The sequence below is a fragment of the Columba livia genome, chromosome 20, assembly GCF_036013475.1.
Source record: "Columba livia isolate bColLiv1 breed racing homer chromosome 20, bColLiv1.pat.W.v2, whole genome shotgun sequence".
Classification (NCBI taxonomy): Eukaryota; Metazoa; Chordata; class Aves; order Columbiformes; family Columbidae; genus Columba; species Columba livia.
In genome coordinates this window covers 7,209,973-7,234,296 of record NC_088621.1, presented here as the reverse complement: position 1 = coordinate 7,234,296, position 24,324 = coordinate 7,209,973, and the positions used below count along the sequence as shown (strand labels likewise).

The following is a 24,324-nucleotide window of genomic DNA, read 5'->3' as shown; positions in this document are numbered from 1 at the left end:
GCAGCTGTGACAAGTCTTCTGTGCTGTTTTTGGGGTGTTGTGTCGTTGTGGCCAGTTGCTGGATGAGCTCTTTCCCCTGTGGTGTGTGATCCTGCCGGGAGGCACACTGGAAAAGGAGAAAGAGATGCTCTTCAAGCAAAGAAGTGCTGCATCCGATATTTTATTTCTGTCGTGTGGCCGCTGTATGGCTCGAGGTTTGGCTGAGGTTTTTGATCTGCGTGTTTGACACTGTGGCGCTGTGAAGATGTCGTACGTGTGTTTCTGATGCTCTGCTCAGCCAATGCTGGGTGGTACCACCAGGCACTGGACAAGTCAGGAGTAGGAGGGACAGGCTTTACTGGAGGGGCTGGGAGACTTAAATCCTTTAACAGCATCAAATCTGGGATTGAAACGGAGTCTCTGCTCACGGTGTGCATGGTAGAAGTAGACAGAGGAGCATTAGGACAACTCGGCAGCAGTTTATATGAGATGCATGAACAGCCAAATCTAAAAATCTCTGAGTTTGTGCTTCGTAGCGAAAGGTAAATCATTATATCTTGGGGGGGTGGGAGGGTGTTATCTGAGGGGTAGAATTGAAAGAAACAAGGTTTCCTATTTTATTATATGAGAGATATTTTTCCACTAAATTACTGCTTCCTAAATCGTGTCCTTTGTCCGAGTGTAAATAGCCAGATGTGCCGTGAAGACGTGGGAAGGCTCCTCGTGGTCACATCCATACAATCCACTCTGTTCACACAATATTGGGCTGATTTGTTTTATACTTATGAAATTACAGAAATAAAAGCAATTTTACTGGATGACTCTGAGGGGTTTTTTTGTTGGAGTTTTTTGTTGTATTATGATTTTTTTTTTTTTTTTTGGCTTTTCTTACCACGTTTATGGCCGATATGGGGACATTTGGGAGCCCATGGAGCTGTACCGGAGTGCCTGAGGGCATTCTTCAGCCGTAAAAGGAGTTGTGCTCGCCAGATCAGGATTTCTTGTGGGTTTTCAGAGCAGCCAAACTAGAAATGGAGCTGAGCTTGTCTGGCATGGGATGACAAAGGCGAAATGAAAGGAGTGGCATGATATGACTGTTGGGAATTTTTTAAAGTACCAGCTAATTCGCTCTTGGGGCACAATAATACAAATAACACTGCTAATTTTGACTGTATCCAGAATAGTCCTCACCTTATCTCCCCCAGCTGAGAGAGGAGGTTTAAATAAGCCCTGCAATGACCTCCAAAAGAAATAATTATTAAAGAAATAATAATTAAATAACTTGACCTCCTCTGGATGGTGGCACAGGGCCTCGAGGCCATGCGTTTCCATCTCCACATTGCCCAAAGCTCTGCCCACGATCACGTTTGGAGCGGAAAATCCTGCTGCAGCAACGAGTCATGTTTTGGAGCAAATCTGGGTTCATGGCAACATGTGTCCATGGTGTGTTTTTGCTGGGATGTGGCCCCATGTGCCTCTTCCCAATGCTACAGGCAGGAGAAAGGTGCTATGCAGGGTAACCCAAAACCTTTGTAACCCAAAGAGGGATGTGAACATCCAGGAAAATGCTGGTATTTTGGAAAGGTCCACTGCTTGGCCTCCTCTTTCCAAATGCAGAGCTGGTCTCCAACACTGGCATAGGAGAACCACCACTGCCATGGCTGGATGTGACCCTCAAGCCAGTCGCTGTACCAGCTGCTCCTGGGGATGCAGCACTGTCTCAGCACATAGCGGTGACCCTGGACCACTGGGACCCATCACTGCTGGAGCCATGCATGTCTTTAGGAGGCAGGATTCAGAAAACAGGTATAACATCCCCTAAAAAAAACTCCCAAGGGTTCCTATACCCCATGGCAAGTGATCAGCTGCCCCATGGGACATCATGCCATGCTCCCAGCAGTGGTGATGGACACAGAGCCGCTGACACCCTTTGGTTCCCCCAGCATCCCGGGGTCATGTGTTTGCTTTGGCATTGGCTGGGCCACCACTGAGGTTTTTCCAGGGTGATGTGTTGCCGCAGCAACCAGGGATGGAAATGCTGCTTCTGTGGGGTGAGTACCACCAAAAACATCTGTCTGTGCCAGGGCATTGCAGTGCAGGAGGGGCGCAGAGCGGAGCCAGCCCTGCTGGGAAGGAGCGAAGAGAGGTCAAGGACAAGTTAAAATTGGAAAGAAAACTGAACATGCCGTTTCGTAGGATCTTGCTTGCTCTCATCTGCCAATTTTTTTTCCACCCCCTCCCGCTTCCTATGGCCAGCGGGGCGGTATGAGCATCTCCTCTGGCTGGTGGGGGCAAGGAGGTCTGTGGCAGCCAAAATTTCTGGGAAGGGCCACCAACTTGCAGAGGCTCTTCCTGGCAACATCGGCCACTGCAGGTCCCCTTTGCACCCACCGTCATATTTTAAATTTACTTGCCGCTGTGTTATTCCTCCCCATACCCGGATTTTCAGCGTGCTGCACATTTTTGTGTTGAAATTCAGAGCTCCATGCTGGAAGCTGCCAAGCGTGAGTCTGGATTGTGTAATGAGTTTCATCTATTATATTTTTTTCTTCCTCCCCCTCCCCGAAGTTTTTGGAAAACCAATGTCTGAGAGCTCTGAAAGATCTGATAGCTTTTATGTCTAGCAAAGCTTTGCTTTCCTGGGTGTGGGTAGGCTTGAGCCCCATGCGGAGACTTCCAGAGCCCCCTCTTTGTGTTCCAGCAGCTCCTTCATCTTCTGGGTCCATGTCCCAGCTTGAACCAAGGATGAACTCCTATTTCCGAATGTCTCCCTTCAAAACACCATCTTTTGCATTTTTGTCTCTTGACAGCCCCAAGCAGAGGTTGAGTTTGTTTAATGGATAGGGGGAAGGAATTGCTTTCACAACTGTGGACTGACTGCTGTGCTAAGCCCCTGGGAGCACTGCTGGGGATGCCCTTGGTGGGTCACCAGCTCTCAGTTTCTGACCCAGCTGGAGCTGAAGGAGATGCTGGATAAGGCCAAACCCAGTGCTAGAGAGCATTTGGACAATCTGGTCCCCTCTGTGTCCCCACATTGTGCTGCTTCCACCCCATTTAGTCCCACATTTGCACGCTGCTGGGGTCAAGTCCAGCTCAGATCTTTCTGTGTCTGGAACAAACTTGGCTGCTTAAGCTGCTTGAAAGTGGCTGAGAGATGTGAAAGTTGTTTGGGGGAAATGGCTGTGAGCGTACTGACAGCACTGTACAGGTTTGTGTCTGCAGGAAACCAAGGTAAAAACATCCCCACGGTCACAGCTGCTGTGCAAGTGTCTGTGCAGCGGGTCGTGGGCACCCCTCTGGGATGCACCTGACACAGTATGCTTATAAAACCCTCTTTCCACTAATTCTTCTTTAATCTTTATTTTTCATTTAGGCATTGCAGTAATATATTTATCATCACAGCAGATCATTGCAAACAAAAAGCACTCCCTGACCTCGCATCAGCTCCTGAACTGCAACAGAAAGCATCACAGCCCCATGAACTCGGCATTCCCCAGCAGGTGGATGCCCTGTCCGGGCAAGTAATTTAAGTTTAACAGCCCAAGCAGAGCACTTCCCCACGATAACCACCTGGCAGAGGCGGGAGGTGTGGTGGGAGCTCACACAGGTTATCACCCGGAGAAAAGCCACAGCAAACAGGGCTTTTGCAGGCACGCTGGCCAGCTGGCACCGCTCACACACACACATAGCTGTTGTGGGGCCAGGTAGCTTAGCAATGCCAGCGCAAAGCCATTCATTTCCCTGTTGTAAAGTAATTTAAGGAATGGCAAACCCAGGGATGGCGTGAGAGAGGTGCGTGACAGTGGCGTGCGAGCCCACGAGGGTTTAGGCTATGATTGTTTTCAAGTGTTCTGTGCCATGGCCGGGAGGGTGCCCATGCTGGGTGCTGGTAGCAGCCCAGGAGAAGACCCAGGACCCGGGGTTGCTGCTGTACAGGGGTCCCCAACTCCTGCATCTCCTAGGCCATGTCCATGGGTTCCAGGCCTTCTGGCCAGCTGCAATGTGGCTCCAAGAGATGCTAAAATGGGAGATGCATGTTATCTCCCAATGGAAAGTATTTTAGCTTAAATCCATGCTATAACCATTTTATTGACTCCAAGTACCAGGGAGAAGGTTAGAAGTGACTCTTTTACAAGTCATTTTGCTGTTAAATTTAGCTGTCCTATTTTCATTATCCCCATGGCTTTGGCAAGGGTGAGCAGCCTTCCCTAAAAGGCCTCGTTTCATACAGTAAGTTATTTGCCTCTCTCCTGACAGATATCTAAGCTTATAAGGTTTGTCTGCTCCACTCAATAGCGATATCAGCCTTCAATCTTACATGATTAGCATCAGCATTTTGTATTTGTTTTTGGCTCCCTGTCTGACAGCTTCCCATGTTGCTGAGGACTGGGGCATTGGGATGGTGTCATGTGTAACGTGGGATCATCTGATTTTGATTCCCAGGATTCATGGTACACCCAAAAGATTTGTATAATTGGCTCATCTGCTTTTTCCTCCCATTTTCCCTATTGCCCAGCAAAGATAATTGATTCGTTCCATTCATTTTGTGGTTGTCAGGTCTGCAAAATATTGACTCAATAGGTCAATGGGATGTCAAGTGATGGGCAATTGAACATAAGAAGTGATTAGTTTAAAATAAATGTTTCGGAAAGGAAATATTTACCCCAGCAGGTTAAATTTCTCAGAATTTCCAAAACCATTTCCCCCTGCAGAGAGGGGACCTTTGAGGTCCCGGGAGGCAGCAGATGAACCAGGGCTCATGGGATGTAGCCTCTCCTTGCGGGGAGTGCTGAAGCTGCCAAGCTCTGAGCTTTTTGGGGGAAATACCCTCTTTTTCCCCCAGAAAAAGCCCTCCTCAGTCCCAGAGCTCCCCAGCAACAAGCTCTACCCCCTGGGGCTGTGCCCTCAAGGCTGCCCCATGGAATGCAATATGGGTACAGGGTCACCCAGCCATGAACCAAACCCTGCCAAAGCTTCTCGCCATGACAAGGTGGTCCCCCAAATTTTGGTCTGGTATGTGCAAATCCAGGCCCTTTCTCAGTGATATTCACTCAAAGCTGTGCCTGCACCACCCTGCCGAGCATCTCTCGCTGTGACCCAGGAGGGCCCAGCCCCACTCATGGCCGTGCCTTTCAGGAAATGCTGGAAATGCTGAAAATGCTTCAAAAAGTGCCCAGCCTGGCCTGGGAACCAGCCAAGCCCCAGCTGGGCAGCCTCACCACAGGAGGGGGCCAAGTGCCTGGCTGCCCTGTGGGTTGGCTCTGATTTGCTGGGCTGGGGTTTCTGTGCCCCCCCCCTCCCCTGTCTTGACCTTTTTCACAGGGCAGACTTTGAGGGACACCACAGGACATGGGTTAGGGACATGAATGAGAGACCCACAGCCCGAGGTGGCTGCTGAGGCAGGAAAGATGCTACTCCAACCCCAGTTCCTAAAATCCTTTTCCAGGACCCCCACCATCTCCCCCATCTCAATGTCACCCCCAGGGATGGCTCGTGGTCCCTGCTTGCCCCCAGCCCTGCCTGCAGCCCCTGTGTTCCCAGGGAGGACTCCTGCCCAGGCAAGGGTGCATCCCTGTGGGCAGACGGCTCTGTCCCGCTGGCACGTGGGCTGGGCAGCGGGGTGGCCCTGCACCCTCCCGCACCCCGTCCCACCCCCGCACCATGTAGGGCACCGGCTGCTCCCAGCCCGGAGCTTATAGAAAGAGGAAACCCTGTCCTCGCGCAGAGAAGGAAACCCGACAGCCCAGATGTGCACAGAGCAACGCCGGTAGTGTTGTTATTATATTTTTTATTATTTTTTTTTTTTCTCCTCCTCTCTGCAAACAGAGGAGCTGCAGGAGCGGCAGCGGGCACGGCCCGACCCACGGCACAGCCATGGGGCAGAAGTGCATGGAGAAGGTGTCCTCCTTCCTCTTTGAGTATGACACCCCCAGGATGGTGCTGGTGAGGAACAAGAAGGTGGGACTGACCTTCCGGCTGATCCAGCTCATCGTCCTGACGTACATCATCGGGTAAGGCTCCCTGGCGCCTGCTTTCCCCTGAATTAATGCTTTGCCAAGACGTTATAAAGCAATGGAGACAAAGAGGCTCCTATACCCCTTATATCCTGACATGGAGGGGTTTATTGCTGATGGCATTGCATCCCCCTGGCAATGGACACGGCCATGCAGTCCAGTGTCCCACCATGGGTCTTCCAGATGGCCACTTGGTCCCCATGTCCTCCCCAGAAGCTGCTGCATGTGCGGGCTGGAGGCTCATCCCTGCCCAGCCCCGCTCTGTGTACCGGGGCCCCGTCTCCTTGCTGAGCCACATCCAAATCCTGCTTGAGCTGCTGGATGGTGGCCTGAGAATCTGTTGTTATTTTTATTTTCATTTATATTAACTAGGAGGCAGCTGGGGCCAGAACAGTGATTTGTGAGACCCAAGCGGCTCAAGACAGGACCATAAATCTTCCCGTTCACCGCCCCGCCAGGGAGGCAGGGCCAGCCCAGCGGCTGGGGCCGGGATGGAGCCACGCTCCAAATCCCTGGTTTGCTTTGCTTATGAGAGGCAGCCATGGTGCAAGAGCAACTGCTTAAAAAAGGCAGCGAGTGGAGCAGGCAGGCTCAGAGCCCTGCAAGGATGCGTGTCCTCGGGTGCCCCAGAGCTGCTGTCCCTGCCACAGCGATTTGGTCCCTGTCGCCTTGGTGTGAGATGATGCGCTGTGCTACGGGATGCGATGGTTGATAAAAATCTTTGCTGTGCCCCCATGGCTGCTGTGGGGTCAGCCCTTGAGAGAGATCAGCACCCTTCCATCAGGAAGGGACCCACAGCAGGGAGAAGGGGTGTCCGGCTATGAGCTGGAAAAAATGGGTATTTAGGAGCAGCAGTGCCCATCCTGGCTTTTAGCCCCGATCCCCTGGAAAGGAGGAAAAGCTTCCCAAGGGATCGCTGGGGGACCCCGCATTGCTCTCCTCAATGCTTTGGCTCACAAGGGTGATCCTCAGCCCAAACTGCTGCCAAGCCAAAGTCGCAAGGATGCTCCATTGTGAAGGGCTTTGCATTGGCCCTAGACTGGTGTTACTGGGAGTGGTGCTGGGTCGCAAGGGCTGAGCCCATGAAGCCCCAGGGCTTCAGCAAACACGGATGGGGGCAGCCGCTCCTGCAGATGGGGAACCTGCAGATGGTTGCTCGAACTGAGACTTCCTGAGGAAATGTGGCTTATGCAACCTAGCTAACATGGGACAGGCAGCCAGGAGGGAGCAAAAAGAGAACCAACTGGGAGTGACAGGCAGGGCCAGTGCGGAGGAGGTTGGCATAAAGTTGCTTTAATTCCCAAAGTTTTGCTTTTTTGGTGGGGTCAGGCTCTGCTAGAGAGAGGCTGCCTGTGAGTGCAGCTGCCCATAGTCCCACTGGCCTCTGGCATTCCCTCCCTGCCCACAGCACTGTGTCCCATTCCCTGCTCACACTGAGCCACAACGCTTCAGATTTTCTCTTCTTTGAAAACAAGTTGGGCAGGCGGATATTTATTTACAATTACCCCAGCTTTGGTCCCCACAGGCAGCAGGCATGGGATGCTCATGGGGATGCATGCCAATGCATGGCTGTGCTGGGGGACGTGTGGCAGTGCCACCAGTGCAGAGGAGGGACATGGGGCTGACCCCACCAAGAGACACGACATTACCCTTGGGGAGCAGCTCTGTCCTCTGCCTGCTCTTCTTTCTGCCAATACACTGAGCTAAGGCGGTATCACTGCTGGCCAGGTGATGCCATCACTCCCCAGCTGCATGTCGCTTTCTGGCTTTCGTTTCCCGAAAATTTCTTATGCGAGGAGGCTGAGCTGCAGGATGAGGCTTGGTGACTCTGTCACACTGGGGAGTGACACCAGGGGACTTGCAGCATTTACAGCATGATGGGGAAATGACACCTTGTTTGCCGTGACCACAGCTCAGCGATAGGGCAGGAGCCACATCCTGCCCTGCCATGGGGAGGCTGTGTCACAGGGGGGTGGCCAGCCCTGTGTGCCCGCTGTCACCTCTGCCAGAGAGAGATGAGGTGCCAGCAGCAGAGACTGCACTGCAAGCAGATTTAGGGAAAAACTCCACTATGGTGACGTCCATTGTAACCAGTATAACCCAGCATGGCCCTGTGCCTTGGAGGAGGTTGGAGCTGGGCGTCCCGGCTGGGGTGGCAGCAATGCCATCCCTGAGTTCCCCTCACCTCCTGTCCTAGGATGCCAATGGGGCTGCAAGCCAAAAAGCACCATCTCTAAGAGAACCCTGTAAGGTCCGTTACCCACAGGGCAGAGCTCTGGGCAGCACCCAGGGTTCCCCCATTCTCTCCGATGCCTGTCGGTCAGGTGCCCGAGGACAGGCTGACACGCCAGACTGGTGTCACAGACTGTGCCATGGGCAACACGCTGCCTCTGTCGTGGCCAGCGGGACCAGTGCCCGCGGCAGCGGCGACAAAAACCAGATCTCTCCTTTTTTAGCACCAGGAACGCTCCGCGCTGCCGGGAGCGCTACCCGAAATGGTCGCTCACCCATGTTTATAGTCTTCCTGAGTCAGAGTTAATCCAGCAGCAGTGTGTTTATGCTATAGGTTAAATAGTGTCAGGAGCCGGCCCAAATGACGGGCTGGGAAATGCAGGGAGAGCCCCATGCCAGCCACAGCAGTGTCCCCAACCTGCTCCTGCAGCCCTCTTGGAGCCAGGGCCATGGCTCCATGGTTCCCTTTGCTGGATGGGGAACAGTGGCCCTGGACAAGAGCTCTGTCCAGACTTACCCCTGTCCTGCCCCTGCAGACACTGTTTTTTGGAGAGTGCCTGTGAAGTAGATCAGGAGAGTCCTGGTGGGTCACTGAGCCCAGCAAGCTGCAAACCCCCCATAGGCTTTAATCCCAAATGGCTGATGGCCACCTTGCTCCACCTGCCTTCACACATCCACAAAATGTGTCCCAGTCCCCCAAATAAACCATCCCACCGTGGAAGTCAGGTCCTGCAGCTACCACGTGCCTCAGACAAAGGGTGGGAGAGCTCAGCATACATCCCTCATCTGGCTGGAGGAGTATTGGCAAATAAAACCCCAGATGAGATTTGGTAGGAGAAGCCTCAGTCCAAAATGTTGTGCTGGGACATGGGGCTTCTGCAGATAATTGCTGGTGGCCGTGCTCACCCCAATGCCTTTCCCTACCCAGGTGGGTTTTCCTCTACGAGAAGGGCTACCAGTCTCAGGACAGCATTGTCAGCTCGGTCTCGGTGAAGCTGAAAGGCCTGACATTGACCAACGAGAGTATCATGGGCCCTCACATCTGGGACGTGGTGGATTATGTTTTCCCACCCCAGGTAAGCAGGCAGGGTGGGTTGGAGAGGTTGCTTTTGTCCTGATGGCTGCTCTTCCCCATGTGCTGGGTGCAGATGGGCTCCTTAGGGTAGGCTCTCTATGGGGCTAACCATGACAGGGTGTTCCTGTGGTGGAAAGCAAGTTGCTCCTGCCATAAACCTCTGCCAGGTATCACCCCTGGGGAGCACTCGGTGCTTGAGACCTGCCATGGTTGATGTGGCACATTTGAGGCTGCCTCCAAGGAGATCAAAGTTTCTCAAGTGCCTCCAGATGAGCATCTTGGGCAGGAAGGACAGTCCTCCACTGTCCCTGGGGCTGGTGACACTGCAGTTGCATGGAGGCACCACCACCTTCCCATGCTGCAGTGGAGGAGATGGAGGACCCAAAGTTAGGGAGAAAGGTGCCACCTGCCTGGAAGTGCCCCGGTGGTTTGGGTGCCTCACTCCTTGTCCCAGGGAGAGGCTCCTCACAGAGACTCCATCAGAAAACACTGTGCCAGCTGTGAGCCCCTTGGCTGTGTTTCCACAGGGGGACAGCTCGTTTGTGGTGATGACCAACTTCATCGTCACGCCCGGACAGAAACAAGAAACCTGCCCAGAGGTAAAGGCACTGGCTTCCTTCAGCAGCCTCCGCTTCTGTAATTTTGGGGGTTGTGGTGGAGACGTTTTCCTGACATTGAGAGGTTTAGTAAAAGCCTGAGTCTGGCCCCATGTTATCGTTCCTGACTCGTGAATGCTATGTGAAGGCTTTTATTCTGCTGAAGAATGACCAGCATCCATTTAAGTTTTCTTCCCATTGATGTGATCAAGCAGAGGAGCCTTGAGGCTTAAACAAAAGCATCTGCTTGGGGTTTAAAAAAGAAATCCCCTCTTTTTCCTCCTTAATCTGGAGATCCCTTGTTGGGAAGCGGTGTGTGGACACAACTCTGGCTGCAGCCAAACAGTGTTTCCCCCAAGGCAAACACTGCCTGCTGAGGCAGGAGGGACAGAGGGACCAAAACCGCAGGGTGGGATGCTGAGAGGTGGTCACCTGCTTTCTCCAAACAGCTGCCAGACGATGGGTTCTGCACACAGGACAGCGACTGCAGCAAAGGGAAATACAGCCGGCAGGGACAAGGTATGGCACGGGGCTCCAAGTTGCTGGCACCGGTGTTTCTGGTGAGATGTGCTGAGCACAGCATGCTCTGGCAAAGCTGCAGGGCTGGTATGTTGGGTGGGTGACATTTGGGCCAGTGATGGGGTTTGGGAAAAGCCTTTGACATCTCAGGTGAGGGTCCCACCTGGGCCAGTCCTGCTTTTCTCTTCAGAAAGATAGCTGAGCTGTAAAACACCCTCCCAACAAAAGGTTAAGCATTCCCCAGAGTGCTATCTTTCTAACAGACAGGCATTTTCTGAGATGTGTTTAGCAAGAAAAATGTCCCATTGCTATCTTGTCCAATAGCGCAAGAGGAACCCGAGGCCGAGAGGCTGCATTTAATTACCCTTTTTGCAAAGGAGCACCAAAGCCCTGAGTATTCTGTGCCTGGGATGCCTGTGGTAGGGCTGAAGCTCCAACCAGATCCCATGCTTCCCAGTATCCAGGGGTGTGAGCAGCCCTCTCTTCCCCACAGGCCTCATGACGGGCAAGTGTGTGAATTTTAACAGCTCTGTGAAGACCTGCGAGATCTTTGGCTGGTGCCCTGTTGAAGTTGATTACCACATTCCCAAGTAAGGAATGATTTTGTTGCCCCATCTTCCACCCCCATCCCACCCCAGCTGCACCAGCAGCACTCACAGTAGGGCAGAGCAAGCCGGGGCTCTGCTGGGTGGGTGCACACCCCATTGGCTGTACATGCTGCCCAGTGTCCTCAGGGGCTTTGTACCTCTCCAGGCATGGTTTGCTCCCCACCTTGCTGGCAGCTCACCCTGCCTTTGCTGGGTACTCTGTGCATTGGCCAGCAGCCCCATCTATGCTTTTTGCCTTCAGAGTAAATTTGTGCTCTGCCCATGGGATGTTCTCCAGCTCCTGCCACCACGAACTGCTGGGAAACACCTCTTGGTAGATGCTCCTCTCCTCACAGAGGGGCCACAGGGACATCCCTGGGTCTGCCAAGGAGCTCAGGGAAGCATGCAGGGCCTTGAACTCTCTTCCAGCCACCTCAATGTTCTTTTGGGGTTTCCTAACTGAAATCCCAGCACCTAACTCCCTCTCTGTCCAACAGGCATTTCCATACTTCCTTGGGGCTTTTCTGAACCTTGTGAGCATCTTTCACTTAGAAAGTCCAGGGACAAGATCACAAGTTCTTCTGGGTCCTACTTGTCCCTGTTTGGATGAATCTCCAGCAAGTGGAGTTTCACTGGAGACCAGAGAGCCAAGTGATGGATGCATGGCAACATTTGTGTTTTTCAGACCTGCCCTATTGTCAGAAGCAGAGAAATTCACTTTGTTCATCAAGAACAGCATCACCTTCCCCAGGTTCAAGGTGTCCAGGTAAGGAAGGGTTTGGGGGGACAGCTTCTGCTTGGTTCCCCCAGCCATGTCCTTAAGAGGAAACCATGGATGTAGCTGGATGCCCAGTGTGGAGGACGCTCATCAACAAGCCCAGGTCTACTCACACTGCTGCACCGATTGCCAGATTAGCTGATAGGAACTGAGACATTTCCCTCCCAAATCTGTCCCACCTCAGCTGGCAGCTCTGGTTACAGGGAACAAGTTTTCTTGAGTTAATGTCCCGAGTTACCCTCATATGATGCACATTAGAATATAGTTGCTCTGATTCTTCATTTTTCTTCTCCCTTTTCCTCCACAAAGATAACAGTAAATTACTAAATGCCTCAGTGGCATGTGAGCAGTCAGGACGAGCTTTCTGCTGAAAAATGAGCAGAGGCCCCTCTCACTGTCACGGTTCCCAGCTGTTTGTGCAGTGGGTTGTAGGGTCAGCCCCTTTCAGGCAGCACTGGAAGCGGTGCCACTGGCTGAAAACATGCACATGAGTGGATATGTGATGACACCGATTATATATCTGATTTGGAACAAATTAACAGAAGCTATTTGTGCTGAAGAGAGCAGATTCCTAAGTCAATCGCGTCTGCGCTGCAGCCAAGGTTAAATGCCTTGGCAGCCAACATGCTTGGCAAAGTCTTGAGCTGCACCCTGAGAGGTGGCTGGGAGAAGGAATCCCACACCAGCAGCAAGGAGAGGTGACAACCTGAGCAGGACAAGGGGACATGGTGCGGAACAGCACATCGTGGGAGGTGGGGGCAGCTGGGCTGGCTGCTGTTGCAGGGGCTGAGCCGGAGCCAGTTGGGGTCATGGGGAAACTTCCTGCCTTTGATCACCACGGCTAATTAACTGCTGAGCATAATCGATGGGATGGGGTTGAGCAGGGCACAAGGCTTACAAAGCCATCTGGTTCAGGGAGGCCTCACAGAAAGACTATTTTAGGCAAAAGAGCAGGGTGGAAGGCAAGACATTGTCCTTCCCTTTCCATCCTTTCTGGAGGAGATGGTAAAATCCAGCTAAATGTAAAAGCTGTGGGATATGCGATCCATGAGCTGTCCTAGATGAAAGCTGTTGGTGCACAGAGCATTGCCTGGCAGAACCCATGGATGAGAGGCATGCGAATGGGAGAAGCAGCTGGGACAGTGGAGGCCATGGGAGGGTTTGCAAAGCTGAGGAACATGAGAAGAGGTTGCTAGAAGAGGTCAGGCAGGGCTGGAGGAAAGGGCCCAGTCTCCACATGCAGGGTCTGCTGAGCACATGGGGGAGGAAGACAAAGCCTTGAGCTTTGAAGTTACCTGGCCTTGAGCAATGGGTTGGACCAGGGACTTCCAGAGGTCCTTTCCCAGCCAAATTATTGGGCTATTCAGACTTTCTCACTCTCTTTTCCTTCATAGGCGCAACTTGGTTGAGGGCGTTACCAAGCAGTACCTGAAGAAATGCACCTATCACAAAGTCACCGATACCTTATGCCCCGTGTTTGACGTGGGATACATAGTGAAGGAATCGGGTCAGAATTTTACAACCCTGGCTGTTAAGGTACTTCCATTTCAAATGATGGTTCTTGTCTTCCCAGGACACGAACAGAGCAATCGTCCCTGAGCTGTTAAGGTGTGAGGGTTCTGTTTTCTCAAGGACTTGCAAGGCAGTGTCAGAATTAGTTCTTAAAGATAATTAATTTCCTTGGACATGGCCTAATATTTAAGTCTTTCTTGGAAACTCTCCTGTAAGATTGACAAGATTTGACCTACTGGCAATAAGTCTAAAGTTCCATTTGTTTTAATTTCTGCGAGGAATAACTAGAGCTGGATGGCCAAATCCCATCCAACTGAGCTCAGAAGCCTCAGCTGGATGGTCAAATACTGGTCATCCCACAATGCAAACTGCAGTCTCTCCCTGGGCTTGGAGATGCAGCTTTGCCCAAAACTTCTGAGGCTGTTATGCAAGAGTATTTGCTGTTTGTGCACTGCAGAGTCTTAAACTAACTTTGGCGGGCATTACATAGAATCAGAGGCTTGCATATATTAAAGGTACAAAAAGACAAGCCTCTGGGGCACAGCTAGGCACAAGCTCGACCGAGCTCAGGAAGGACTGCTGCATTTCCTAGCAGAAAACCTTTCTAGAGGAGGTTTTCTTCTTATTTCCATGGGCTCATTTTACTCTGCTTTATGACCTTTAATTTAGTTGTGTATCCAGCATTTAGGGCTAAAGCAGGCTAGGTCCAGGGAGGTTGGGCTGTATGGGGCAACCTTGTGACTCCTCTCTTGGCTGCAGGGTGGAGTGGTGGGAATCACCATAGACTGGAACTGTGACCTTGACTGGCCCATTCGGTATTGTAAACCCATTTACCAGTTCCACGGCCTTTACAATGATGATGGAAACGTTTCACCAGGCTTTAACTTCAGGTAAGGAGACCCCTGTTAACTCTTCAGTCAGAAATAAGAGGTGACATCTTTCAGGATCCCAGAGCATGCAAGGGATGGTAGAAGATCAGGGGCTGTTCTCCAAAATACTCATCTACTTTGCAGTGCCAGAGAGCTGTGCTTTCTTTAGAATGGCATGAGAACAGAGATAACCTGTTCCTTGGCCTCATAATTACCCTGTTGCCTTTCCCCATACATTTCCTCTCCCTTGCATTCTCTCCTGCTCAGCTGAGCTCTTGGGAAGCCCTTGAAAGATGGGAGATGGTGCAAGGTCACCTCTCATGTTCCCACACTTCAAAGCATGCAGCCACAGGATGACATTTAGGGAATGGGAAGCTGCCACTAGCGCTGCACTAATATCTGCTGTCACGTAGCACTTGTGGTCACCGAGTATCAGCTCAAGCATGAGTTTTAGCTCCAACTTGCAAACAGGGAAACTGAGGCACAGAGGGGACAGCTGCCAAAAGCTCAGCTCCTTCAGGGGGATTAAGGAGAAGGTCAGGAACCGATCCATGATCACGCAACTCCAGACTCCTCTCCTGCTCCTGTCAAAATCCCAATGCTATTGGTTTGCAGGGGGCTGTTAGACACCCTGGCAGGCCACTAATGCTCACCTCCAATTGGACAGGTATGCCAAATACTACAAAGAAAATGGGACAGAAAAGAGGACGCTCTTCAAGGTGTTTGGGATCCGGTTCGACATTTTGGTGAATGGCAAGGTAAGGGTGGCCAGGCATTGGGTTCTCCCAGTGCCGTGTCCCCAGGCAGGTACCAGCTCTGTGACACAGCACCACGGTCTCATGGGGTCAAGAAAAACAATATGAGTGGTTTCCTTAGGTTAGTGGTTTTGTCCCAAAAAGCATCACAATGAGTTGCATGGAAAATGGAAAGTCAAAATCCTTCACTAATATTTCCAAGAGCTGAACATTTGCATTTTTCTATTTTGTCTTTTTTCTTCCCTGGCTTTCCTCATTGTGTTCCCATGGGGAATATATAAAACGTATGCTTTTTAAAATTACAGATAAAGGAAGCAAAGTAATTTCAATTTGTGTGAGCCTAAACCCAGCCTACCATATTTTCCTGTTTGACCAGTGAGCTTGAAACCAGCTCTTACCCAGCTCCTGTTTCTGTGCTGTGGTTTCAGTTTGGGTTGCTCTAAGGCTCTTTAGCTGAGCCTCACAGCTATGGCACCCTTTTTTCCCTTTTTTCTTTCCCTGGTGGTGTTGTAACATATCACCTCTTTTCTCTGATTTTATTCAGGCAGGCAAATTTGACATCATCCCAACCATGACCACAATCGGCTCTGGAATTGGTATTTTTGGAGTGGTAAGTTCAAATATTTCCAGCCTCTATATGGAGACTCTCAAATTGTTCTCCTTCCTTATGACATTTGTGGGGAAGTATCCCTGAGCAGCAGTGAAATTTTGGTTCCCGTTCAGGCAAAAGGCAGAAAAGAGCCACTCTCCTGCCTCGCTAGCTCAAGAAAATAGATTCCTGCTGGCTGATGTGAATTCTGCTGGCGGGAGCTGCTGCCCTGCTGAGTGAGGTGACACAGGCTTTTGTGGTGGAGCCATGTCTTTGTATCTTGATAGTTTCAATTTAGAGCCAGTACTGAGTGAGTTTTGGAGGTGATGGGCAATATTTCACACATGACAGAAAACCAATATCCTCTTTGGTTATGGTAATTAAAGACTTTGGTGTGACCCAAAGGGTGCTGTGCTCTCCATACACCTAAAGTGGAAGCACTTCTGTTGACTTAAATTGAACCCATCACACCTCACTGCTGTCCTGAATGGACACTCAGGGGCTGTATGATCTTTATCAGCTGCCACATTGTGGGCTGAAGTAGAAGGGACCATAAGTGTGGGGCAAACTGAAGCTGGAAGTACAAGGTGGCACAGGTGAGCTGGGAGGGCAGCCCTAACCCTAACTGCACTTTGATTTAAGGCCTCTGTCCTCTGTGATGTGCTCCTGCTGCATTTTCTCCAAGGACGGGACTATTACAAGCAGAAGAAATTCAAATATGCGGAACAGGAGCCTGTAAGTAACAGCATGTCCCTCTTGCAAAGGCTCTGGTGGTTGTGTGGATGTGTGCATGGGCAATGATGCTGTAACAGAAACAACATTTATAAAATATGTTCAGGTGCCTCTCTGAGCTAGTGAGAATCCTGAGCCCTTGGGACTGTCAGAGATCAGGATTCATTAATATCTTCTCCAAAATTACAGAGATATTCTGTGTGACTTCCTTAATAACTTCATTCCCTTCCTTCATCCCCAGACAATCCTGTATCTGGTAACACTTGCATTGCTTTAAGGGAAGCAGAGGCAGACCAGTGCTTTAGCAAATTGGGAAATGTCCCCCTTTCTGCTTTCTGAGAACATCTTCATGACTGTGGGATATTTCACGGCCTTTCATAGGACACAAAAACAGCTCCCCGCAAATTCATCTGAAAATATGCTTATACACTGAGGTCTGGAAGTTGCTGTTCAACCACATTTTTCCAAGGCATTAGAAAGGGGTAGGTCTGTCAAAGAATCATTGTTTTCTTTTATTTAACCCCCAGTCGAAGTCACATAAGAAGCAAAAGGAGCTGGACAACGTGCAGTGAGAGGTGAGTGGTGTTTCCCCAGCCCTGCTACGTCTGTGGTTGGCAGGGGTTGGGGTTGTGGGTTTCGGTGCTCTCTCAAAGCTCCTGGGAGGGCAGCAGGGCTCCAGGAAGAGATCTGAGCCCTGGGTTGTTATATCTAACCTAGGGTCAGCATTTCCCAGGGCAGCACTGGGTGTAGATGTGGGACTGACATCGCATCTTTGATGGCAGCATCACTTGAAGAGGGGCAGCGGGGGGCAAGACACCAGAAATCACTGTGCACCTCTCTCTCTTGGTAGAATCCACACTGACTGATGAACCTGCACCCTATTTCTCCTCCTCCTCCTCTTCTAGAACACAGTCATCATCCCTTGTCACCAGCCTGCATTAGCCAGGCGATGGCGGGACATGCTGCGATGCTGCGGGTGGGTTAAACTTGTGTTGGGCATCAGGGAGCCACGAAGGCACCATCGGGACCCCCCACCATCCCTGCTGCAGGGCACTGGGCTCTGCTGCCTTTGCAGGTGCTCCCAAAGGGCTCCTGCTGTGCCGGGGCCATGCCAGGGCATCCTGCACCCTGAAGCCCCTGGGGAGAGCATTGCTGCCTCTCCTTCCCCAGCAGCACCCTTGGGCAGCTCCAAATGAGGAGAAGGGGAGGGTAGGAGAGCTGGCAAAACCCATGCCCAGACCCTCAGCACGGGAGAAAAATGGTTATTTTGTAAGGATGTATTTTATTAAAAAAAAAAAAAAAAATAAACCTTTAGTTTTTCTACTACATCCCTTTGTGGTGCCCATGATTGGTCCAGGGCTTGGGGTATGCAGTGCTTTTCGGCACCGGGGGTTTGTGTGCACAAAGCAACCCTGTAAATTGGGCGGGAGCCTGGGGCCCCATGATGGGCTCAGTGCAGGCTCTGCCTTCCCATGCAGGGCCCCTGGGCCTCTGGCCACGAGCAGGGGCTGTTATCAGGGTTGTCACTTGAGTTTCCTCCTCAGACGTGCTGGCTGGCGGAGAGCACTGGCACACTGCCGACCATGGAGAGTGACTGCCCACTTCGGTCAGTATTAGCTGGTCAGAATTGAGCTTCTCGGCAGTAGCCTCACAAATCAGCTCTTTGCACCCAGGAGCAAAACTTCCCCTCTCTGCTAGAAGATTTGCACTGCTCAGCGTGTGCGGTTGGACACCATGAACTATGCCCGTGCCTCACATCACTATGAGCAGCCCCTACCCTGTGCTGCTGGCTCCATTCAGTTCTCCAGGATGCATCATCACTGACTTTCTTCATGGTCTCTCTCTGAACATCGTTTTGCACCCCCTGGAGGAAATATTGCTTTAGTCGCTTCAAAACTGCATCCCAGCTGCTGTGGGAAAGTCAGTAAAGGAGCTTTAGGGGTTGCTCTGCCTGTGGCTTTGCAGCTGACTGCTGTGGGGAGCACAAGCTGCCAGCCTACAGGAGGGACACACCACAGGGCTCATAGGAACACGTGCCACGGACAGTTGCAGGTGATATTTGATCGCAAAGTCAACAAACATTTCAAGCCATACATTCCCCGTGGGGAGATTATTTGCTCTCAAAAGGATGCCTCAATTTTCACAGGCGAGGTGGAGGTATAATACTACCCATTTGCCTAAGTTTTTCACCCATCCTTGCGATGCTGTCCTGTAAGAGAGGTGCCAGGTGCTTCTACTAAACATGCAGAAATGAAGGTGAGGGAAAGCTCCCTGGTGTCTGGAGGGTTTGGTGTCTCCTTAGCGGGTCCAGTGCATCCCCATGCAGCGTGTGCTCTCCTGCAGCGCCCATTGAGGTGCAGCACTGCACGGTGCAACGGTGCAGCTCCCCAGCAAGCTGCAGCCAGCAGAGGGGACTGGAAGACCGTTTCACACAGACATGGTTAGGGAAAATTGAGTTGCCAAAGATGAGAAGCAGTGAAGCGAGAGTGCTCAGGTAACCTTTTGCACCCACTTAAACTGGGTCAGTCTCCAGTCATAACTTAAAATAACCAGCGTCAGGCTGCAGGTAGAGCAGGGGGTTGTTTCTGCGTCTGTAATCTTTCAAGCCAATTGTAATGCAAAGCCCCTATTCTTTCTGAGGAAGTATTAAAAGGCAGAATAGGAAATTAGGAAAAATGCTACATGTAAATGATCCCCTGTGGTTGCTAGTCAAACCCAAAAGTCCCAAGACTGCTTTGAAAAGCATGGGAAGGGGCGTTTATTTTCCTCTCCTTGCTTGCTTTTTAAAATATACAATCTTCGGGGATCCTTTTATTTGCTTTTCATTCACCAACAATTTCTGCAGCCAGCAGAATGAGATATTGTAATTTTAATTATTCTGCCACAACAAGCTCTTCCTCTAAGCCAGGGCCAGTGGCTTTCAGGTGGGTACTGTGCAAAGCGATAGCTGGCTGGGGAAAACCGAGCAAGGGGATAATTTTAACATATGCTGGTCCCACCTGCAGTATGAAAAGGCAGGGAGTGCCCACGGTGATTGTTTTGGTCCCTCCTTTTGCCAGGGAGGCTGGAGCACGTGCTTAGGGGTGCAAGGAGCGCTCAGCTCAATGTCCTTCAGGTTAGGTCCCAAGTGGAGGTGTGGGTGCCAGCCGGACCATGCTCCTCGCCTCTTGTTTTGACCTCATCTTGCTCTTAGGGTCCTGTGCTTGGCATCAGTTGTGGCCAGAAAGGGACTGTATTTGAAGTTGTAAAAATGTGGCCAGTGTATCCTGCTGCTCTTTAGCCCCCAAGTAGAGAGCCAAAATGTCAGCTGAAGAGGTGTGAAGAACCCTTCAATGACAGTTTGCTGTGTTGCTTCCTGTTTATGCTGTGACAATTGGGGGTTGGGTTATTTGCTTTTTTAAAAACTCCTCGTTTAATTGCATTTTGGTTTTTACACAGTTATTTAGCTAACAGAAAAATACTAATAGAAAAGGGATCTTTAGCAAATGCAAGCACACAAGAAAGAATATGTTATCTAGCTAACCCCTAATAATTACAAAGAGCACTACCTAGCGCTTGTATGTGATGCTGTAAGTGCTCTAAGGGTCTAACAGAGGACTCCTTCACCAATCAAAGGTGTCAGACGAAGAGCACGATCCACGAGTGCAGTGTTCCTGTTCCCATTTTACAGAAAGAGGAGCCAAGACACAAGCAAATCATTTCTGAATGTGTATGCAAATGTGGTGAGCAGATTCTGCCTCTAAACAGTTATTATTATCGTGAAGGTTACCAGGTTGGACCTGGTACAAATATATCTTTTCATCCCCTCAGGCATGGTTACTCTGGAAGAAATCAAACGGCACAGATATTCCAGAAGAGCAATTGCAGAAAAACTTATTCAATAATAATTATGCTGGTTAGTGATGCTGCAGAAATGAGGAGTTATATTTCAACCTCAGCAGAGCTGGCAACATTTAATCATTATGTTTACGCACAATTCCCAGCACAATGAGGCCTTGATTTCCACCTGGTGCTTCCAGACACTATAACAATGCAAATTAAAAATGAATAACACTAAAGACACAGACAGCTCCTTCCCTGTGCAATCTCTCCTGTCTCTTAGCCCACTCATTCTTTCTCTGGCACAGCAGACTCCCTTTTCTTTTTAACCCAGTCCTCCATTTAGGACATTCTGGGATATTTTTCCCTAAAATGTACCTGCTTTGCGGGTTACACTAATTCCTTTCCTCTTTTGATGGGGGAGCACATTTTCAGTCGGATAAATCCTCTGGCTGACACACAGTGAAGGACTGACGGGAACATTTATGTCCTCCCAGCTCTAAATGATGCTTTTATTTCCTTCTGTCTCAAAGACACATTCTCGGGCCAGATTGTGCTGGGTGGTGAAAGGACCGTTTCTGCCGTTACAGCACCAGACATCTGCAGCTCAGCCTGTAATCCTGCTCCTGGTGACAGTACGGCTGTTACAGCTCATTTTTGCTGCTGCCAGCTCTTTATTAATTATGCCACGCTATTTTCTTTTGCTTTCTTTGGTAAAGTGCTCTTTCCTTCTCTTATCTATTTCTAATTGCTTTATTGCCTTATTTTAGAAAGTGTAACAGTCAAAAGTGTCCAAATGGATTTTGAATATAGCAATGGTGAAGGCGACTGATAGGTTCTTTTGCAGGGTGAATTGGGATCGCTCCCATTAACTGGTACCAAGTGCAGATTCTGCTCAGCTTTACGGCACCACAAAGAGATTTTGCCCAAGCTGTTCTTAAATGACGGCTTGAGCTTCTTTTTAAACTAAAAGCACCTGCGAAACACCTGGAGAAATGTGAAGTCCCCCTCTCATGACTGTAATTCAAGGACCAGGTTAAACACCCTGCCAGCCCTTGCACCAAAAAAACTCATTGGAAATAACAGTTACCAACCAACTACTATTGAACAGAAATACCAAAGTCATATTTTAATGTTGTCACAGCCATCACAGACTAAACATCAGAGAGACATTATTTGAGACTCTTTTTGCACTGGTCATTACGGCTTTGCATTGCAATCACTTGTGTATAATGAAAAGGGAAAACAGAGGCATGAGCTGATTTTTTGTTTTCTGGAAGAAATAGCAGCGTGTGACTGAGACCAGCAAACCAGGTTGTTTCATTAGGTCAAGTGCTATTGGTCTTTGTCAGAGGTGATGGTTTCAAACCCTACTGCTGGTGCTAAAACTGTGCTTCAGGTGTCACTTGTGATCTAAACTGCCTGATGCTAAAGGAGACAGGTCTCTAGGGGACAATCCTCAGCACTTTCCAAACATCTCAAAGCCAAAAGTGAATCAGCCTAAATGACTTCGGAAACCCTTGAAAGTGCTTCTCAGCAGTAGTTATGGCAAGAGGAGCAGGAGGCTGAAAGTTTTACCCATTGCTCAGGAGAAGCTAAGTTGTTCTTATCTCTGTCAGAAAGGCTTTTTGCATGGAAAAATAAATTTGAAAGTATTTCCAGCTGCCAGTGGTTTGTCTAAGGGTGGAGAAATGCTGTTCCAGCCATCATCCTTCAGAAACCATGGGCCCTCAATGCATCAGTTTTATTTATTATGTCGGTTTCTCTGCTCTGTATAGAAAGCTGCAGGAAAGAATTGTGTAAACCTGAAGTACAAAACTGGACTGAATGATTTTTAAGGACCTGAAACCACAGAAACACTCAAAATTACACACACACACACAAAAAACCAACCCACAACATCAAAAGGGACCGATAAATTGCCAATAATAAAAATTAGAAAACACATTTGTTAGTCATGCTAAAATACGGCAGGCTCTGCTACCCTCCTGCTGGTTCCTGTCACCAGCTGTTGCCCTTCTCTGCCCCCAGGTTTGCTGTTCATGGAGGATCTTTGCTGGATTTGCTCTTTGATGAACTGAAAGAGCAATTCTTTCTAGCGTTCTAACAGGGATCATTACACTGCATGTAACAATTCTTTAATATTCAAGTCTAGAACAAAAGAAGTGCCACATGTTTAGCTTGATGGTTAAAGAAGAAAAAAAAAGGTTTTGTTTTCTTCCTTGCAAAATAAATAAGGAGACAGAGTATACTGTGGTCATAAAATTGGATCCATTATTTTATTAGCCAATTTAAAGATTAACTATAGGCAAAGTTTTCAAGCAAAGTTCAAAACATTTCAGTGTGAAGTATTTTTGACTGAAAACTATCAAACAGAAGAGGCAAATATTTTAGGTGGAAGTGAAAGGGCATTAGCCCTGGGTAAACCTGTTGATCTGTAGTGAGCTGCTCAGCTGCCTACAAACAACCAGGGTGACAAAGCACATTTCTGCAGGAAATATAGACTTGAGTGGAGGTGGTAAATTGCATGAGGGCATGTCTGACTATAAGACTCATACCCACAGAGTGAGTAAGTAAAAAAGTTCCTGGTCTTTGCAAGGCTTACAAGATGACTTCACTGTTTTAGTGATTGGTGTCTCACTTCTCTAAACACAGTGACAACCTGAGCAGGGTTTTTTGGGATGAGAAACAAAGTTAGTAGTAAACCACAAGCTGCGTTATTAACATGTTGTTTTGAGGTACGAACCCCACATTAAGAGATGAATTTGTTCCCAAAGCAGAGGATTATTTGAGACCCACTGGAAGCAAGCGCAGGCATTCCTATCCACTTGATGTCACAGTGGGGAGAAGCAGCAGTCAGGGTTGAGTCAGGATGTGGATTTAATCCAATTCTTGCTCACCAGCTAAAGCCAAGATCTCCCAATGGGGACCCTGACCACGAGTGGGGTCACAGCAGAGCCCAACTTGCCCAGCCACAGTCGTCACAAAATCAACATCCTCAGGAATCCCACAGGAAACACTTCACAGCTGAGAGCGGGGCTGCCGTGGGAACCCCTCGACCCAGGGGCACAGTCAACTATGAGCCAAGCAGGCAAAAGAGAGCAGGGGGAAAAAAAGAAAAGCAAAAAATATGATTCATGAAAACATTTGGTATTTGGTTGTAGGAAATTAAACAAACAAACAAACAAATAAATTAAAAAAACCCAGGGTATTTGCTTGTAGGAATTCCTTGTGTGATAGCAGTGGAATTAGTTGCTCCATCATCCTCTCTATGAAGAAGTTTCCTCTCATATTTAAGTGGAACCTCTTGTGTTCCAGTTTGAACCCATTACCCCTTGTCCTATCACTGGTTGTCACCGAGAAGAGCCTGGCTCCATCCTCCTGACACTCACCCTTTATGTATTGATAACCATGAATGAGGTCTCCTCTTGTCCAGCTCCAGAGCCCCAGCTCCCTCAGCCTTTCCTCACACGGGAGATGCTCCACTCCCTTCAGCATCTTCGTTGCTCTGCGCTGGACCCTCTCCAGCAGTTCCCTGTCCTGCTGGAACTGAGGGGCCCAGAACCGGACACAACATTCCAGATGCGGTCTCAAGAGCCTGCCTGCAGCCCAGCTGTGCTTCAGGTCGGACACCCCACGGCCACACACCCCGGAAACACGAGGGTTTTCCTGCACCCCAGCTGTGCCCGGCCCGGCCGCCTCACCGCCCCCCCCCCCCCACGGCGCGGCCGCGACCAACGGCCGCCGCGCGAGCCCCGGGAAGGCGCGGCCGCCGCTAGCCAATGGGAGCGGGCGCGCGGGCGGGTATTTACACCCGGCGGGCAGGGGGCTCTAGGACCCAGCGCGGCCAATGGCGGGGGGGCAGGCTGGCGCGGGGGCGGCGCTGATAGAGCGCGCGGAGCCCGGGGAGTTTCTTCGCCGGGCGCTGCAAAATCGGCGGCGGCTTCGGAGCTCGGGCGGCGCCGGGCGCAGGTGAGCGCGGGGCGGCGGGTGCGTGCGTGTGCGCCCGGGGCGGGCTTCGCTCCGCTCCCCTCCGCGGCCGCGGGGCCATTGTCTCCTCCGGCCGAGCGCACCGGCTCGGCTTAGGCCGCGCTGCCCGCCCCGCGGGTCGCCCGCCTGCAGCCCTGCCCGGGGCGGCGGCGCCTCCCGGGCCGAGAACAGGTGCAGCGCGGCGGGGGACGCACGCGCGCGGGTTGTCTCCGCGGGCAGGTGAAGCGCTCCGGGTGTCGCAGGTACGGGTGCGCTCGGCCGGGCATCCCCGGGGCTGC

The 24,324-nt window shown here is 50.5% G+C and overlaps 2 protein-coding genes and 1 long non-coding RNA gene across 8 annotated transcripts in view; 2 read left to right on the top strand and 1 right to left on the bottom strand.

The window, feature by feature from the left end:
* Positions 1–5,667: 5,667 nt before the first annotated feature.
* On the top strand, positions 5,668–17,563 carry P2RX1 (purinergic receptor P2X 1). Of its 2 annotated transcripts, none has more exons than XM_013366849.3 (13): positions 5,668–5,990; positions 9,154–9,301; positions 9,828–9,899; positions 10,346–10,415; positions 10,909–11,005; positions 11,688–11,768; positions 13,175–13,316; positions 14,052–14,182; positions 14,829–14,919; positions 15,461–15,526; positions 16,148–16,240; positions 16,765–16,812; positions 17,088–17,563. In XM_013366849.3, the coding sequence occupies exons 1-12, from the start codon at positions 5,854–5,856 to the stop codon at positions 16,807–16,809; spliced, it is 1,173 nt and encodes a 390-aa protein (XP_013222303.2). In that variant the 5' UTR covers positions 5,668–5,853; the 3' UTR covers positions 16,810–16,812; positions 17,088–17,563. The 2 variants fall into 2 exon arrangements, with proteins under 2 accessions (XP_013222303.2, XP_064893222.1); XM_065037150.1 differs by having other exon boundaries at positions 5,707–5,990; positions 17,143–17,317.
* A 3,596-nt stretch (positions 17,564–21,159) lies between these two features.
* Positions 21,160–23,770, bottom strand: LOC110358500 (uncharacterized). Its single transcript, XR_002412961.2, has 2 exons — positions 23,449–23,770; positions 21,160–23,132 (listed from the first exon to the last, which is right to left on the bottom strand). It is a non-coding gene; the product is annotated as an uncharacterized LOC110358500 (long non-coding RNA).
* A 113-nt stretch (positions 23,771–23,883) lies between these two features.
* CAMKK1 (calcium/calmodulin dependent protein kinase kinase 1) overlaps positions 23,884–24,324 on the top strand; it is an 81,724-nt gene continuing 81,283 nt past the window's right edge. Inside the window, exon 1 of one of the 5 annotated variants that reach the window (XM_065037103.1) lies at positions 23,884–24,028. The gene's annotated coding sequence lies outside the window, so the exon portion shown is untranslated. Of the gene's footprint in view, positions 24,029–24,086; positions 24,289–24,324 lie in introns of those variants that run through there. The other 4 variants (XM_065037108.1, XM_065037104.1, XM_065037105.1 and 1 more) reach the window with 4 other exon arrangements.